General features: G+C 50.2%; 1 protein-coding gene across 4 annotated transcripts in view; it reads right to left on the bottom strand.

The window, feature by feature from the left end:
• The window catches only part of CTNND2 (catenin delta 2), a 704,219-nt gene that overhangs the window by 120,336 nt on the left and 570,181 nt on the right, over nt 1-13,702 (bottom strand). For all 4 annotated transcript variants that reach the window (XM_064160790.1, XM_064160789.1, XM_064160792.1 and 1 more), the window contains one exon: nt 8,283-8,466. In XM_064160790.1, the coding sequence (XP_064016860.1) occupies nt 8,283-8,466 (184 nt within the window). The remainder of the gene's footprint in view (nt 1-8,282; nt 8,467-13,702) is intronic.

The following is a 13,702-nucleotide window of genomic DNA, read 5'->3' as shown; positions in this document are numbered from 1 at the left end:
CCTGTAGTGGTATTTCTGTGCTCTGTTCTGTGCCCTCCTGCAGCATACAGTTGCCACCCACTATTAATTGCTGCCACTTAACAAATGCCTTCATTCTGTAGGAGAATTGCAATGGATTTGTTTTCAATGTGTTGGGTTGTTTTGGGGTTTGTTTTTTTTGCCTTGCTCTTCCTCTCACTGTTGTGACTGGCAAATTGCTTTCTGAAATGCAGTCTCATAGTCTTTTGAGTTAGCTTTTTTCCTCCAGAGGAGCATACTGCTATATACTGTACCTTTAAGTACCCAAATCAATTTAATTAAGTTTCATTACATTTCATTATCATCCCTGGAGGTGTTCAAATGAAGCCTGGCTGAGGGACTTAGTGCCATGGTCTGATTGATTGGCCAGGGCTGGGTGCTAGGTTGGACTGGATGAGCTTGGAGGTCTCTTCCAACCTGGTTAGTTCTATGATTCTGTTCTCTTGTTCATATCCAGTGCTTTCTCAGAGTTAGTAGTCTTTAAAATCAGTGCTCCACCAGTTTTTCAAGCAAAGCAATGTGATGATTCTAAATACCAAACATGAAATGCTACTTTGAATGAAACAATTTAAGTCACAGCAGAGCACAGAAAAGTAGAAGTCAAATGCTTTTCAACTGTGTATGTACTGAAACTTTCAAGGAATTGACTGTGATGGACATGCCTTGAAAATCTCTCCCCTCCATTTTCTCATTTTCACACTCTACCTCCATTAATAGTATCACAGAATCATAGAATCAGTCAGGGTTGGAAAGGACCACAAGGATCAGCCAGTTCTAAGCCCCCTGCCATGCCCACAGCCTCATCCAGCCTGGCCTTAAACACCTCCAGCCATGAGGCCTCAACCACCTCCCTGGGCAACCCACTCCAGCCTCTCACCACTCTCATGCTCAACAACTTCCTTTTCATGTCCAGCTTGAATCTCCCCACCTCCAGCTTTGCTCCATTCCCCCCAGTCCTGTCACTCCCTCACAGCCTAAAAAGTCCCTCTCCAACTTTTTTGTAGCCCCCTTCAGATCCTGGAAGGCCACAAGAAGGTCACCTGGGAGCCTCCTCTTCTCCAGACTCAACAGCCCCAACTCTTTCAATCTGTGCTCATAGCAGAGCTGCTGCAGCCCTCTGAGCATCCTCCTGGCCCTGCTCTGGACACACTCCAGCATCTCCACATCCCTCTTGTCCCAGGGGCTCCAGAACTGGATGCAGTACTCCAGGTGGGGTCTCAGCAGAGCAGAGGGGGGTTAATCATCTCCCTCCACCTGCTGGCCACACTTCTCCCCAAGATCTGGTTTGCTTTCTGGGCTGCAAATGCATACTGATGGCTCCTGTTGAGCTTCTCAGGAGTCCCTCTCCTCAGGGCTGCCCAGTCTGGATTTGTGCTTGGCATTTCCTTGATCCAGATGCAGCACCTTGCACTTGGTGTTGTTGAACCTCCTGAGCTTGGCTTGTGCCCACCTCTCCAGCCTGTCCAGCTCCCTTTGGATGGATCCCTGCCCTCCAGCCTTTCTGCTGCACCACACAGCTTGCTGTGGTCAGCAAAACTGCTGAGGCTGCACTCAGTGCCTCTCTCCATGGCACCCACAAATATGTTGAACAAGACTGCTCCCAGGACTGATCCCTGAAGGACTCTGCTTGTCACTGGCCTGCACTTGGCCATGGAACCATTGACAGCCACTCTTTGGGTGTGGCCATCAAACCAGTCCTTTCTCCATCCAGTGCTCCACTCATCAAACCCATGTGTCACCAGCTTGGAGACCAGGCTGTGGTGCAGGACAGAGTCAAAGGCCTTGCTCAGGTCCAGGTATCTATGCCACTTCCCACTACTAAACCCTCACAGTGTTCTGATGTTTTTAAGCTAAGCACCTGTAAAACCCCTGAGTACCATGAAGTGCCTAACTGTAAATACACATGTAAATATGTCAGTATATATGCACACACACTTAGATCACATGTGATACTTAAAACTTAGCTAAGGTTTTTTGCTTTACCTACTGTGCCTTCAGCATAAGAGATAAATATATATGTTCATGTCCTATTTTCATAACAGTTACCCTGGAATTGCCAGAGGATGTATCCTACCTCAGATAATGTCACTTCATCTTATCTCCAAAGGGCTTTATGTGCATACTAAGAGATCACAGGATGTTAGGGGTTGGAAGGGACTCAAGGAGATCAAGTCCAACCTAGAATTGCCAGAGGATGTATCCTACCCCTGATTATGTCACTTCATCTTATCTCCAAAGGGCTTTATGTGCATACTAAGAGATCACAGGATGTTAGGGGTTGGAAGGGACTCAAGGAGATCAAGTCCAACCTAGAATTGCCAGAGGATGTATCCTACCCCTGATTATGTCACTTCATCTTATCTACAAAGGGCTTTATGTGCATACTAAGAGATTGCAGGCTCACAGGATGTCAGGGGTTGGAAGCAACCCAAGGAGATCATGAGATCATCCAGTCCAACCCCTTGCCACAGCAGGACAATCCTATCTAACACAGATCACAGAGGAACACATCCAGGACAGGCCTTGAAAGGCTTCACAGAAGAAGACTCCACAACCTCTCTGGGCAGCCTGTGCCAGTGCTCTGGGACCCTTACAGTAAAGAAGTTTCCCCTTGTGTTGAGATGGAACCTCCTGTGCTGCAGCTTACACCCATTGCTCCTTGTCCTAAATGATGATGAAAGAACTGATCCTCTAGCATGGCCTTCAGCCTAATGACTCTGTGCAGCACTGCCACTTGAAACAGCCTGTAAGAAAAGAAGGGAATCTCTCTGTCACTTATCCCACCTAGACCAGGCCATATAAGACAATGAACAATCACTCTCCACTACCAGTGCTACTGTCAATGCTGTCTAACCCTCTGGCTTATGCCCCAGGGATGATGGCTGACAACTTGGCTCTTCTGCAAAACAAACCTCTTACAAAACCCTACAGTGCTCTTATCTCAGAGCCTGATTCCGCTGTATGTTGCATGGAGGCAGAGATTCATTTTTTCCCCTGCTCATTTTAACACAGGCACTGTGTTAAAATCCGCTCATGGGTGTTAACCTAAACAGCAAACTCAAACTTCCCATTGGTGCCTCAAGGGCCCAGAGAGTGGTGGTAAATGGTGCCACATCCAGTTGGCAGCTGGCACTAGTGGTGTGCCCCAGGGATCAGTGCTGGGCACAGTCCTGTTCAATATCTTTACTGATGATCTGGACCAGAGGATCCAGTTTGCAGATGACACCAATCTGGGGGCAGATGTGGCTGGGTTGGAGGGCAGGAGGGCTCTGCAGCAGGACCTTGACCACCTGCACAGATGGGCAGAGTCCAAGGGGATGGCTTCAATAGCTCCAAGTGCAGGGTGCTGCACTTTGGCCACAGTAACCCCATGCAGAGATACAGGCTGGGGTTGGAGTGGCTGGAGAGCAGCCAGACAGAGAGGGATCTGGGGGTGCTGATTGATACCCACCTGAACATGAGCCAGCAGTGTGCCCAGGTGGCCAAGAGAGCCAGTGGCATCCTGGCCTGCATCAGGAATGGTGTGGCCAGCAGGAGCAGGGAGGTCATTCTGCCCCTGTACTCTGCACTGGTTAGACCACACCTTGAGTGCTGTGTTCAGTTCTGGGCCCCCCAGTTTAGGAGGGACATTGAGATGCTTGAGCGTGTCCAGAGAAGGGCGATGGGGCTGGGGAGAGGCCTTGAGCACAGCCCTACGAGGAGAGGCTGAGGGAGCTGGGATTGGTTAGCCTGGAGAAGAGGAGGCTCAGGGGTGACCTTATTGCTGTCTACAACTACCTGAGGGGAGGTTGTGGCCAGGAGGAGGTTGCTCTCTTCTCTCAGGTGGCCAGCACCAGAACGAGAGGACACAGCCTCAGGCTGCACCAGGGGAAATTTAGGCTGGAGGTGAGGAGAAAGTTCTTCCCTGAGAGAGTCATTGGACACTGGAATGGGCTGCCCGGGGAGGTGGTGGAGTCGCCGTCCCTGGAGCTGTTCAAGGCAGGATTGGACGTGGCACTTGGTGCCATGGTCTGGCCTTGAGCTCTGTGGTAAAGGGTTGGACTTGATGGTCTGTGAGATCTCTTCCAACCCTGATGATACTGTGATACTGTGATCAAGTCCAGCGTCAGTAAGTTTGCAGATGACACCAAGCTAGGAGCAGCTGTGGAGCTGTTGGAGGGTAGGAGAGCCCTGCAGAGAGACCTGGACAGGCTGAATGGTTGTGGAGTCTCCTTCTCTGGAGCCTTTCAAGGCCTGTCTGGATGTGTTCCTCTGTGATCTGTGCTAGATTGTGTGGTTCTGCTCTAGCAAGGGGGTTGAACTTGATGATGCCCTCGGGTGCCTTCCAACCCCTAACATCCTGTGATCCTGTGACTGTAGTCGTGCTATGCCTGGGAAGAGCTTCCTGCATTTTATGCTCCTGTGTGTCAGTCAGAGACCAAATTAGCAAAAAGATAATTACAGCTTACAAAGGTGTCTGTTCTTTCATGAATAAACACTCAGTCTTAATGTTGTAATTATTATTTTACCATTTTCAGCTAATTGTCAGTTAACAGCACAGCTTCCTCGGGTACAGCACAAAAACAACTCCCAGAACATCAGCAGCATTTCCTACACTGGGTATAGAAGAGTGCAAACTACTTAACACAACAGTAGGAAGCTCAGCACGCATGAACCCACATTAGCATTGAGAAGAAGGTAAGAGCTGCACACCAACACTCCAGAAGCACTCACTGGCACCAGTGGCTGCCACAGAACACATCAGGAACAGGCAGGAATTGCATGGACCCTTCTGCTGGAGGAAGCTTAAGGAGCTGTTTTCATTTCATTGGCAGTCTTTATCCTTCACTAACTTCCTCTGGGGACGCACAGTCTACTGTAATGGCACTCAGAAGGAGAACTACTGACAAACAGCTCTTCTGCAGTTCCTTGCCTTCTGCAAGGCTGCAATCCACCCTCAGCTCTCATTTAACCTTTAAGCCTACTTCTCACCAGCCACACCTGTGCTCCTGACAATACCAAATACTGCCTTCAGCACACTGTATCAACCCATGTGATGCCCATCTCATGACTACAACCAGCTCTGAGAGAATCTCCGTGGAAAGCAGTGCCCTGGCAGACAGGAAACACAACATTCAGTGCTGACTCTTGCCTTTTGACTCCTGTTAAAGAGCACCAAACAAAGGCAACTCTGTAGCTGCACACACACAAAGCCTCACACAGAAGCACACATGGAATGGCTTCGGCTGGAAGGTCATCTACTTCCAACCCTCCTGCCACAGACAGGAACCTGCTACTAGATCAGGTTGCTCAAGACCCCAGCCAAGTTGGTCTCCAACACCTCCAGGTGTGGGCCTTCCAAAGCTTTCCTGGACAACTCCAGTGTTTCATCACTCACACTGTAAAGGATTTCTTCTTTATATCAAACCTTAATTTAGCCTCTTCCAACTTTCTTTCCCCAATGTTCCCACAGACTGCCCTCTGTAATTAAGGAAGATCTTGCAAAGTGCTAAAAGTGCTCTGTGGGAATGTGTAGTGAGTCTGAAGGAGCAACACTGACTGGGAAGAGCTTCACTGCAGACTGGACTGCTTTTCCTTCCTTAGCTTAGTGGATTTATGAACTAAGCAGGCTTAGCAGGCAGCAGCTCAAATTATACATACAATCAACCAGGTTAGAAGAGACCTCCAAGCTCAGCCAGTCCAACCCATCAGCCAGCCCTATCCAATCAACCAGACCATGGCACTGAGTGCCTCATTCAGGCTTCTCTTCAACACCTCCGACCCCAGCCTGTATCTCTGCATGGGGTTGTTGTGGCCAAAGTGCAGCACCCTGCACTTGGAGCTATTGAACCCCATCCCATTGGACTCTGCCCATCTGTCCAGGCAGTCAAGGTCCTGCTGCAGAGCCCTTCTGCCTTCCAACTCAGTCACATCTGCCCCCAGCTTGGTGTCATCTGCAAACTTGCTGATGACTGACTCCATGCCCTCATCCAGATCATCTATGAAGATGTTAAAGAGGATGGGGCCCAGCACTGATCCCTGAGGGACACAACTAGTGACAGCTGCCAGCTGGATGTGGCACCATTCACCACCACTCTCTGGGTCTGGCCCTCCAGCCAGTTCCTAACCCAGCACAAAGTGTTGCCATCCAAGCCATGAACAAGAGGACACAGCCTCAGGCTGTGCCAGGGGAGATTTAGGCTGGAGGTGAGGAGAAAGTTCTTCCCTGAGAGAGTCATTGGACACTGGAATGGGCTGCCCGGGGAGGTGGTGGAGTTGCCGTCCCTGGGGCACTTCAAGGCAAGGTTGGACGTGGCACTTGGTGCCATGGTCTGGCCTTGAGCTCTGTGGTAAAGGGTTGGACTTGATGATCTGTGAGGTCTCTTCCAACCCTGATGATACTGTGTGATACTGTGATACCTCCAGGGACAGCAACTCCACCTCCCTGGGCAGCCCATTCCAATGCCAATCACTCTCTCTGACAACAACTTCCTCCTAACATCCAGCCTAGACCTCCCTTGGCACAACTTGAGACTCTGTCCCCTTCTTCTGTTGCTGCTTGCCTGGCAGAAGAGACCAACCCCACCTGGCTACAGCCTCCCTTCAGGTAGTTGTTTCATTTACTTATGCACCAGTTTTATTTACTGACTTCACTCGGTGTTGTCCTAGGAAAACAGTTCCAAACCAGATAAAAGTAATGAAGTTTGTAAGTGTGGTTAGTGGGGACTGGAGCTCTTAGTGCTTCAGTGCTAAGGACACTGCAGGAGAGCACTTCTCAGAGCTGCCAGAAGCTCACCAAGGTGCAGAAATGTGGAATGCCACCAAAGCCCTCTCGCAGGAGAAGAGCACTGGCTCAGCTTTAGTGGCTGCCATCAATTACTCCTGTGCTCGGAGTGAGGCAGGTCACACGCTCCAACCACTCTGAAAGAGGGTGATAAAACATTTACTCTGTGCTCTGGCTGCCTTATCCAGAAGGATGAAGCAAGCTCAGTGTACTTCAAACAAGTATCTCTGCTGAAAATTCTCAGGCTAAGCAAAGAGACAAAATTATCCTCTTGCTCTTGAGGGGAAGTTTCTTCAGATTTGAAGCAGTCTGTTGTAAGAGAATGAGGGAAAGCTGAAGGAGTACACCCTGCCTTCTGTTTACTATGCAGAGCTGTGTGTTTTCACATGTTCCTTTTGCCCACTGCCTAGTGCTGCAAATAGTCTCAAGAGAAGACAAGCCAGTTAATGTACAAATCCAGAGATGAACATCAAAGAACCTGAGCCTTACTATTCATTGATTATCTCTGGTGGAATTGAGGGGGCATACAATCTCTGTGCAATTCTGTTTCTTCCCTTTCTTGGGTAGATAGAATCATAGAATCAGTCAGAGTTGGAAGGGACCACAAGGATCAGGAAATTCCAACTCCTCTGCCACAGGCAGGGGCACCTTACCCTAGATCAGGCTGGCCACAGCCTCAACCAGCCTGGCCTTAAGCACCTCCAGCCATGGGGCCTCAACCTGGGCCCTGGGAAATTCACTCCAGCCTCTCACCACTCTCATGCTCAACAACTTCCTTCTCATGTCCAGTCTGAACCTACCCACCCCCAGCTTTGCTCCATTCCCCCCAGTCCTGGCACTCCCTGACAGCCTAAAAAGTCCCTCCCCAGCTTTTTTGTAGACCCCCTTCAGATCCTGGAAGGCCACAAGAAGGTCACCTCACAGCCTCCTCTTCTCCAGACTCAACAGCCCAAACTCTTTCAGTCTGTGCTCACAGCAGAGCTGCTGCAGCCTTTGAGCATCCTCCTGGCCCTGCTCTGGACACTCTCCAGCATCTCCACATCCCTCCTGTAATGGAGGCTCCAGAACTGGATGCAGTACTCCAGCTGGGGTCTCAGCAGAGCACAGTAGAAGGGGAGAGTCACCTCCCTCCACCTGCTGGCCACACTTCTCCTGCTGCAGCCCAGGCTCTGCTTGGCTTTCTGGGCTGCAAGTGCACACTGCTGGCTCCTGCTGAGCTACTGGTCCAGCAGCACCCCCAAGTCCCTCTCCTCAGGGCTGCTCTCCAGCCACTCACTGCCCAGCCTGGACTTGTGCCTGGCATTGCACTTCCAGAGATTGGTTTTAGAATGGCTTGAGGTTTGTCCCCTAATTAACTTCTGACTTTAGGCTTACAGCCCTTAATATCATTATCTTTGCTGACACACAAATTATTTGCTTTAGAGATGCTTAAGAATGAGAAAAACCAATGTGAGCCAAACCCCAGAGGAGTGAGGCATAGCAAATGCTTTTCTGCACTCACCTTAGGCACCCAGTGGCGTTGCGCAGCACCTGTGATGAATGGAGCTGGATTTTGTGATCATCCTGCAGCGGAGAGTTTTCCCATCCAGAGTGAGGGATGATCACTGCATTGGTCAACACTGCCAGGGCATCCTGGATGATTGGCATTTTCAGTGCATCGCAGGAGGACAGATTCCACAGAACTCCTACCAGTAAAGAGGGCAAATGAGAAATAATTAACACCTCTGGAAAAAAAAAGATGGGATTAGTTTTGCTTCCAGAAACTATGCACAAAAAGCATCACAGCACTGCCAGGCTTAGGAAACCTGCTTCTGTCAGGAAAAACTGAGTACTCCTTTGTGAATGATGCCTGCACACCTTTGCTGTGGAAAAAAGAGCTTTGAAAACACAACAAGTAGTTAGAGCAAGAATGAACATTGCTCAGAGATAAGTATGAAAACTGAATAGCTTTTTATGACAGTCACTAGTGGTGTGCCCCAAGGGTCAGTGCTGGGCACAGTCCTGTTCAATAGCTTTATTGATGATCTGGACCAGGGGATTGAGTCCAGCATCAGTAAGTTTGCAGACAACACCAAGCTAGGAGCAGATGTGGATCTGTTGGAGGGTGGGAGAGCCCTGCAGAGGGACCTGAACAGGTTGGAGGGGTGGGCAGAGGCCAATGGGATGAGGCTGAACAAGGCCAAGAGCAGGGTTCTGCACTTTGGCCACAACAACCCCAAGCAGTGCTACAGGCTGGGGACAGAGTGGCTGAGAGCAGCCAGGAGGAAAGGGACCTGGGGGTGCTGGGAGAGAGTAGTTGAAGATGAGGCAGCAGTGTGCCCAGGTGGCCAGGAGAGCCAATGGCATCCTGGGCTGGCTCAGGAACAGTGTGGCCAGCAGGGCAAGGGAGGTTATTCTTCCCCTGTATTCAGCACTGCTCAGGCCACACCTTGAGTGCTGTGTCCAGTTCTGGGCTCCTCGATTCAAGAGAGATGTTGAGGTGCTGGAAGGTGTCCAGAGAAGGGCAACAAAGCTGGTGAGGGGCCTGGAGCACAAACTCTATGAGGAGAGGCAGAGGGAGCTGGGGGTGTGTAGTCTGCAGAAGAGGAGGCTCAGGGCAGAGCTCATTGCTGTCTACAACTGCCTGAAGGGAGGCTGTAGCCAGGTGGGGTTGGCCTCTTCTGCCAGGCAAGCAGCAACAGAACAAGGGGACACAGACTCAAGTTGTGCCAGGGGAGGTCTAGGCTGGATGTTAGGAGGAAGTTGTTGTCAGAGAGAGTGATTGGCATTGGAATGGGCTGCCCAGGGAGGTGGTGGAGTCTCTGTCCCTGGAGGTGTTCAGGCAAAGCCTGGCTGAGGCACTTAGTGCCATGGTCTGGTTGACTGGCTAGGGCTGGGTGCTAGGTTGGACTGGCTGATCTTCGAGGTCTCTTCCAACCTGCTTGATTCTGTGAATCTCCGCAAACATTATTTGTTGGAATTCTTTTTTGGATGCCTTTGTGCTGTGCTCCAGGCCCCTCTCCAGCTTTGTTGCCCTTCTCTGGACATGTTCCAGCACCTCAACATCTCTCTTGAATTGAGGAGCCCAGAACTGGACACAGCACTCAAGGTGTGGCCTGAGCAGTGCTGAATACAGGGGAAGAATAACCTCCCTTGTCCTGCTGGCCACACCGCTCTGATCCAGGCCAGGATGCCATTGGCTCTCTTGCAATACTACCAACCACATTAATGAAAAGAAAACCAATTTCATTCTGTCAAGTTATAACTCATTCTCTCTAGTGGTGGAGTCTGTTATTTGCTGAGGTTGGCATTTCAAGTGCCTCCTTGTACCCTTCCTTAATTAAAGATGTGCAATTAGGAAAGGGCAGCAGCAATTCACTTCCCATTACTTCTGCATAGCATGACCCAAAGCTAGATTTATGTGGGCTGTAAGGAGATGATTCAGACCACTGACTTGGCAAGGGGAAGTGATAAAAACCCCACTCTTTTACCTGAGGCACCTTGCATTAGGGAGCTGCCTCTGCTCCACATGACTGAACATATTTTTCAGGCACCTATGGATTACCTGTCCTCTAAGCCTACAGTAAGGAGCTGGTCACTGAGATAATTTACCACCTTATCTGGAAAGTTGGTCTCTTCTGCCAGGCAAGCAGCAACAGAACAAGGGGACACAGTCTCAAGTTGTGCCAGGGGAGGTCTAGGCTGGATGTTAGGAGGAAGTTGTTGGCAGAGAGAGTGATTGGCATTGGAATGGGCTGCCCAGGGAGGTGGTGGAGTCACTGTCCCTGGAGGTGTTGAAGCAAAGCCTGGATGGGGCACTTAGTGCCAAGGTCTGGTTGACTGGACTGGGTGCTAGGTTGGACTGGCTGAGCTTGGAGGTCTCTTCCAACCTGGTTGATTCTGTGATTTTGTGAATTGGACTTCTGAGCTGCCATGAATGCCAAAATAGATCAAAAAAGGCCTGAACATGTCCTGGCTTGCCCAGACATATTTTCTGCTCTCCCTTCTTCTGCTGATGGGAGAAGCAACTGTGGGAAAGGAAGACAAAAGGCCCTTGGTGCCTCCATGTGTGTCCAAACTTGTTTACAGGATACCTGCACAAGTTTGTACACTTGTTTGTGTTCTGCCCTAAAAAGGTAAAAGCAACACTTGACTTCACCTACAGAATCATGGAATCAGCCAGCTTGGAATGTGCCCACAGTACAGATGCAGAGACATTGGTCAAGTATTCTGAATACTACTGCTTTTCCCATAACATGGGAGCACTGCAACTGGCAATCTAGATCATAGAATCACAGGATCAGTCAGGTTGGAGACCTCCAAGCTCATCCAGTCCAACCTAGCACCCAGCCCTGTCCAATCAACCAGACCATGGCACCAAGTGCCTCATCCAGGCTTTGCTTGAACACCTCCAGGGACGGTGACTCCACCACCTCCCTAATATGGCTAAGCTTGGCAAACTGCCATTCTGGTTGGCTCATTTATGTCCAAAGGCCTATTAGACTCAGGCTACACTGACAAAAGTGATGAGCAGGTAACACAATATATACTGCTGTTGCCTCTGCCTTAACATGCTCTCTGCTTCTGGCAGTGATTCTGCCATACCAGAAGGTGTTGACCAGTGCTGAGTACAGGGGAAGAACCTCCCTTGTCCTGCTGGCCACACTGCTCCTGATCCAGGCCAGGATGCCATTGGCTCTCTTGGCCACCTGGGCACTCTGCTGCCTCATCTTCAGCTACTCTCCGCCAGCATCCCCAGGTTCCTCTCTGCCTGGCTGCTCTCAGCCACTTTGTCCCCAGCCTGTAGTGCTGCCTGGGGTTGTTGTGGCCAAAGTGCAGAACCCTGCACTTGGCCTTGTTAAATCTCATCCCATTGGCCTCTGCCCACCCATCCAGCCTGGCCAGGTCCCTCTGCAGGGCTCTCCTACCTTCCAACAGCTCCACACCTGCTCCTAGCTTGGTGTCACCTGCAACCTTACTGATGCTGGACTCAATCCCCTGCTCTAGATCATCAATAAAGGTATTGAACAGGACTGTGCCCAGCACTGATCCCTGGGGCACACCACTAGTGCCAGCTGCCAACTGGATGTGGCACCATTCACCACCACTCTCTGGGCTTGGCCTTCCAGTTGCTCTTGACCCTTATCAGAGTGAATCTGTCCAAATCACGAGGGAGGTGGTGGAGTTGCCATCCCTGGAGGTGTTCAAGCAAAGACCAGATGAGGCACTTAGTGCCATGGTCTGGTTGATTGGACAGGGCTGGGTGCTAGGTTGGACTGGCTGAGCTTGGAGGTCTCTTCCAACCTGGTTGATTCTATGATTCTGTGATTCATACCAGTGACTCACCATGAACAGCAGGACCCATCCTGTTGTGTATGTCTTGGAAGTGAGCTTCTAATCAAACAACTGAATAGTCCACTGAACACTTTACCATCTCTAGAGGCACTTTGGGAGAGAAGGGAGGAACCAAGGAACTAATCACATCAGTGCTGAATATCACTTCTCAGTCATTTCTGTTCACAGTATTTCATCTCTCCTCCTTAAGGACTGTAAAGCATTCATAGTAGGCATTTTATCTCCCCATCTGCAGATGGCTTCAGGTTTTGTTGCATGCTTTGTAGAAACAGAAAACTAGCTACACTAGAGTGTGTCTACTTGCAGGGTGAAGTGTTTCAGCTGGCATAGAATAAATTTAAGGGCAAGCAAAACCTATTTTCACTCACATTTTAAGTTTAAAACCAAGGATAAACTCCTACTGAAAGCACAGAGCTGGTTTTGGTTGGAAGATGAACTTTGATTCTGAGTATCAGTTACAAGTTTTACAGACATCTGCTGAAGGACTCTGAGCTACGTCAATGGGAATGCCCTCTATGGAGATCTTGCTGTCCAAAGTTCTGCATCTGTTGTGTTTGACAGGTTATTTAACACACTAAGTGCAAATGATCTTTCCTAAGAAGGCACTGCACAGATTAACAACAGTCCCATTGAGAAAATGGTTATGCAGTTTGAGAAATGTTATAATTGACCTTTCCAGAGATGGGACTGCACTGATACAGTTCATAACCAGAACTACACATAGGACTAGATAACCTTTAAAGGTCCTTTCCAACCCCAAACACTCTGTGATTCTTTGTTCTTAGTTAAGGCTCTGGTAAGACCCCACCTGGAGTACTGCATCCAGTTCTGGAGCCCCTAGTACAAGAGGGATGTGGAGATGCTGGAGTGTGTCCAGAGCAGGGCCAGGAGGATGCTCAGAGGCTGCAGCAGCTCTGCTGTGAGCACAGACTGAAAGAGTTGGGGCTGTGCAGTCTGCAGAAGAGGAGGCTGTGAGGTGACCTTCTTGTGGCCTTCCAGTGTCTAAAAGGGGCTTACAAAAAAGCTGGGTAGGGACTTTCCAGGCTGTCAGGGAGTGAGAGGACTGAGGGGAATGGAGCAAAGCTGGAGGTGGGGAGATTCAGAGTGGATGTGGGGAGGAAGTTGTTGAGCATGAGAGTGGTGAGAGGCTGGAATGAATTTCCCAGGGAGGTGGTTGAGGCCCCATGGCTGGAGGTGTTTAAGGCCAGGGTGGATGAGGCTGTGTGCAGCCTGCTCTAGGGTAGGGTGTCCCTGGGCATGGCAGGGGGGTTGGAACTGGATGCTCCTTGTGGTCCCTTCCAATCCTGACTGATTCTACGATTCCCAGTGGCCCTTCTCTGGACACACTCCAGCATCTCTATATCCCTCTTGTCCCAGGGGCTCCAGAACTGGATGCAGTACTCCAGGTGGGCTCTCAGCAGAGCAGAGTAGAGGGGGAGAATCACTTCCCTGGCCCTGCTGGCCACACTTCTGCTGCTGCAGCCCAGGCTCTGCTTGGCTTTCTGGGTTGCAAGTGCACACTGCTGGCTCCTGCTGAGCTTGTCATCCAGCAGCACCCCCAAGTCCCTCTGCTCAGGGCTGCTCTCC

This window comes from Pogoniulus pusillus, chromosome 21 (assembly GCF_015220805.1).
Source record: "Pogoniulus pusillus isolate bPogPus1 chromosome 21, bPogPus1.pri, whole genome shotgun sequence".
NCBI lineage: Eukaryota > Metazoa > Chordata > Aves > Piciformes > Lybiidae > Pogoniulus > Pogoniulus pusillus.
Note: the sequence above shows the minus strand (reverse complement) of the source record. Positions and strands in the feature narration are given on the sequence as shown.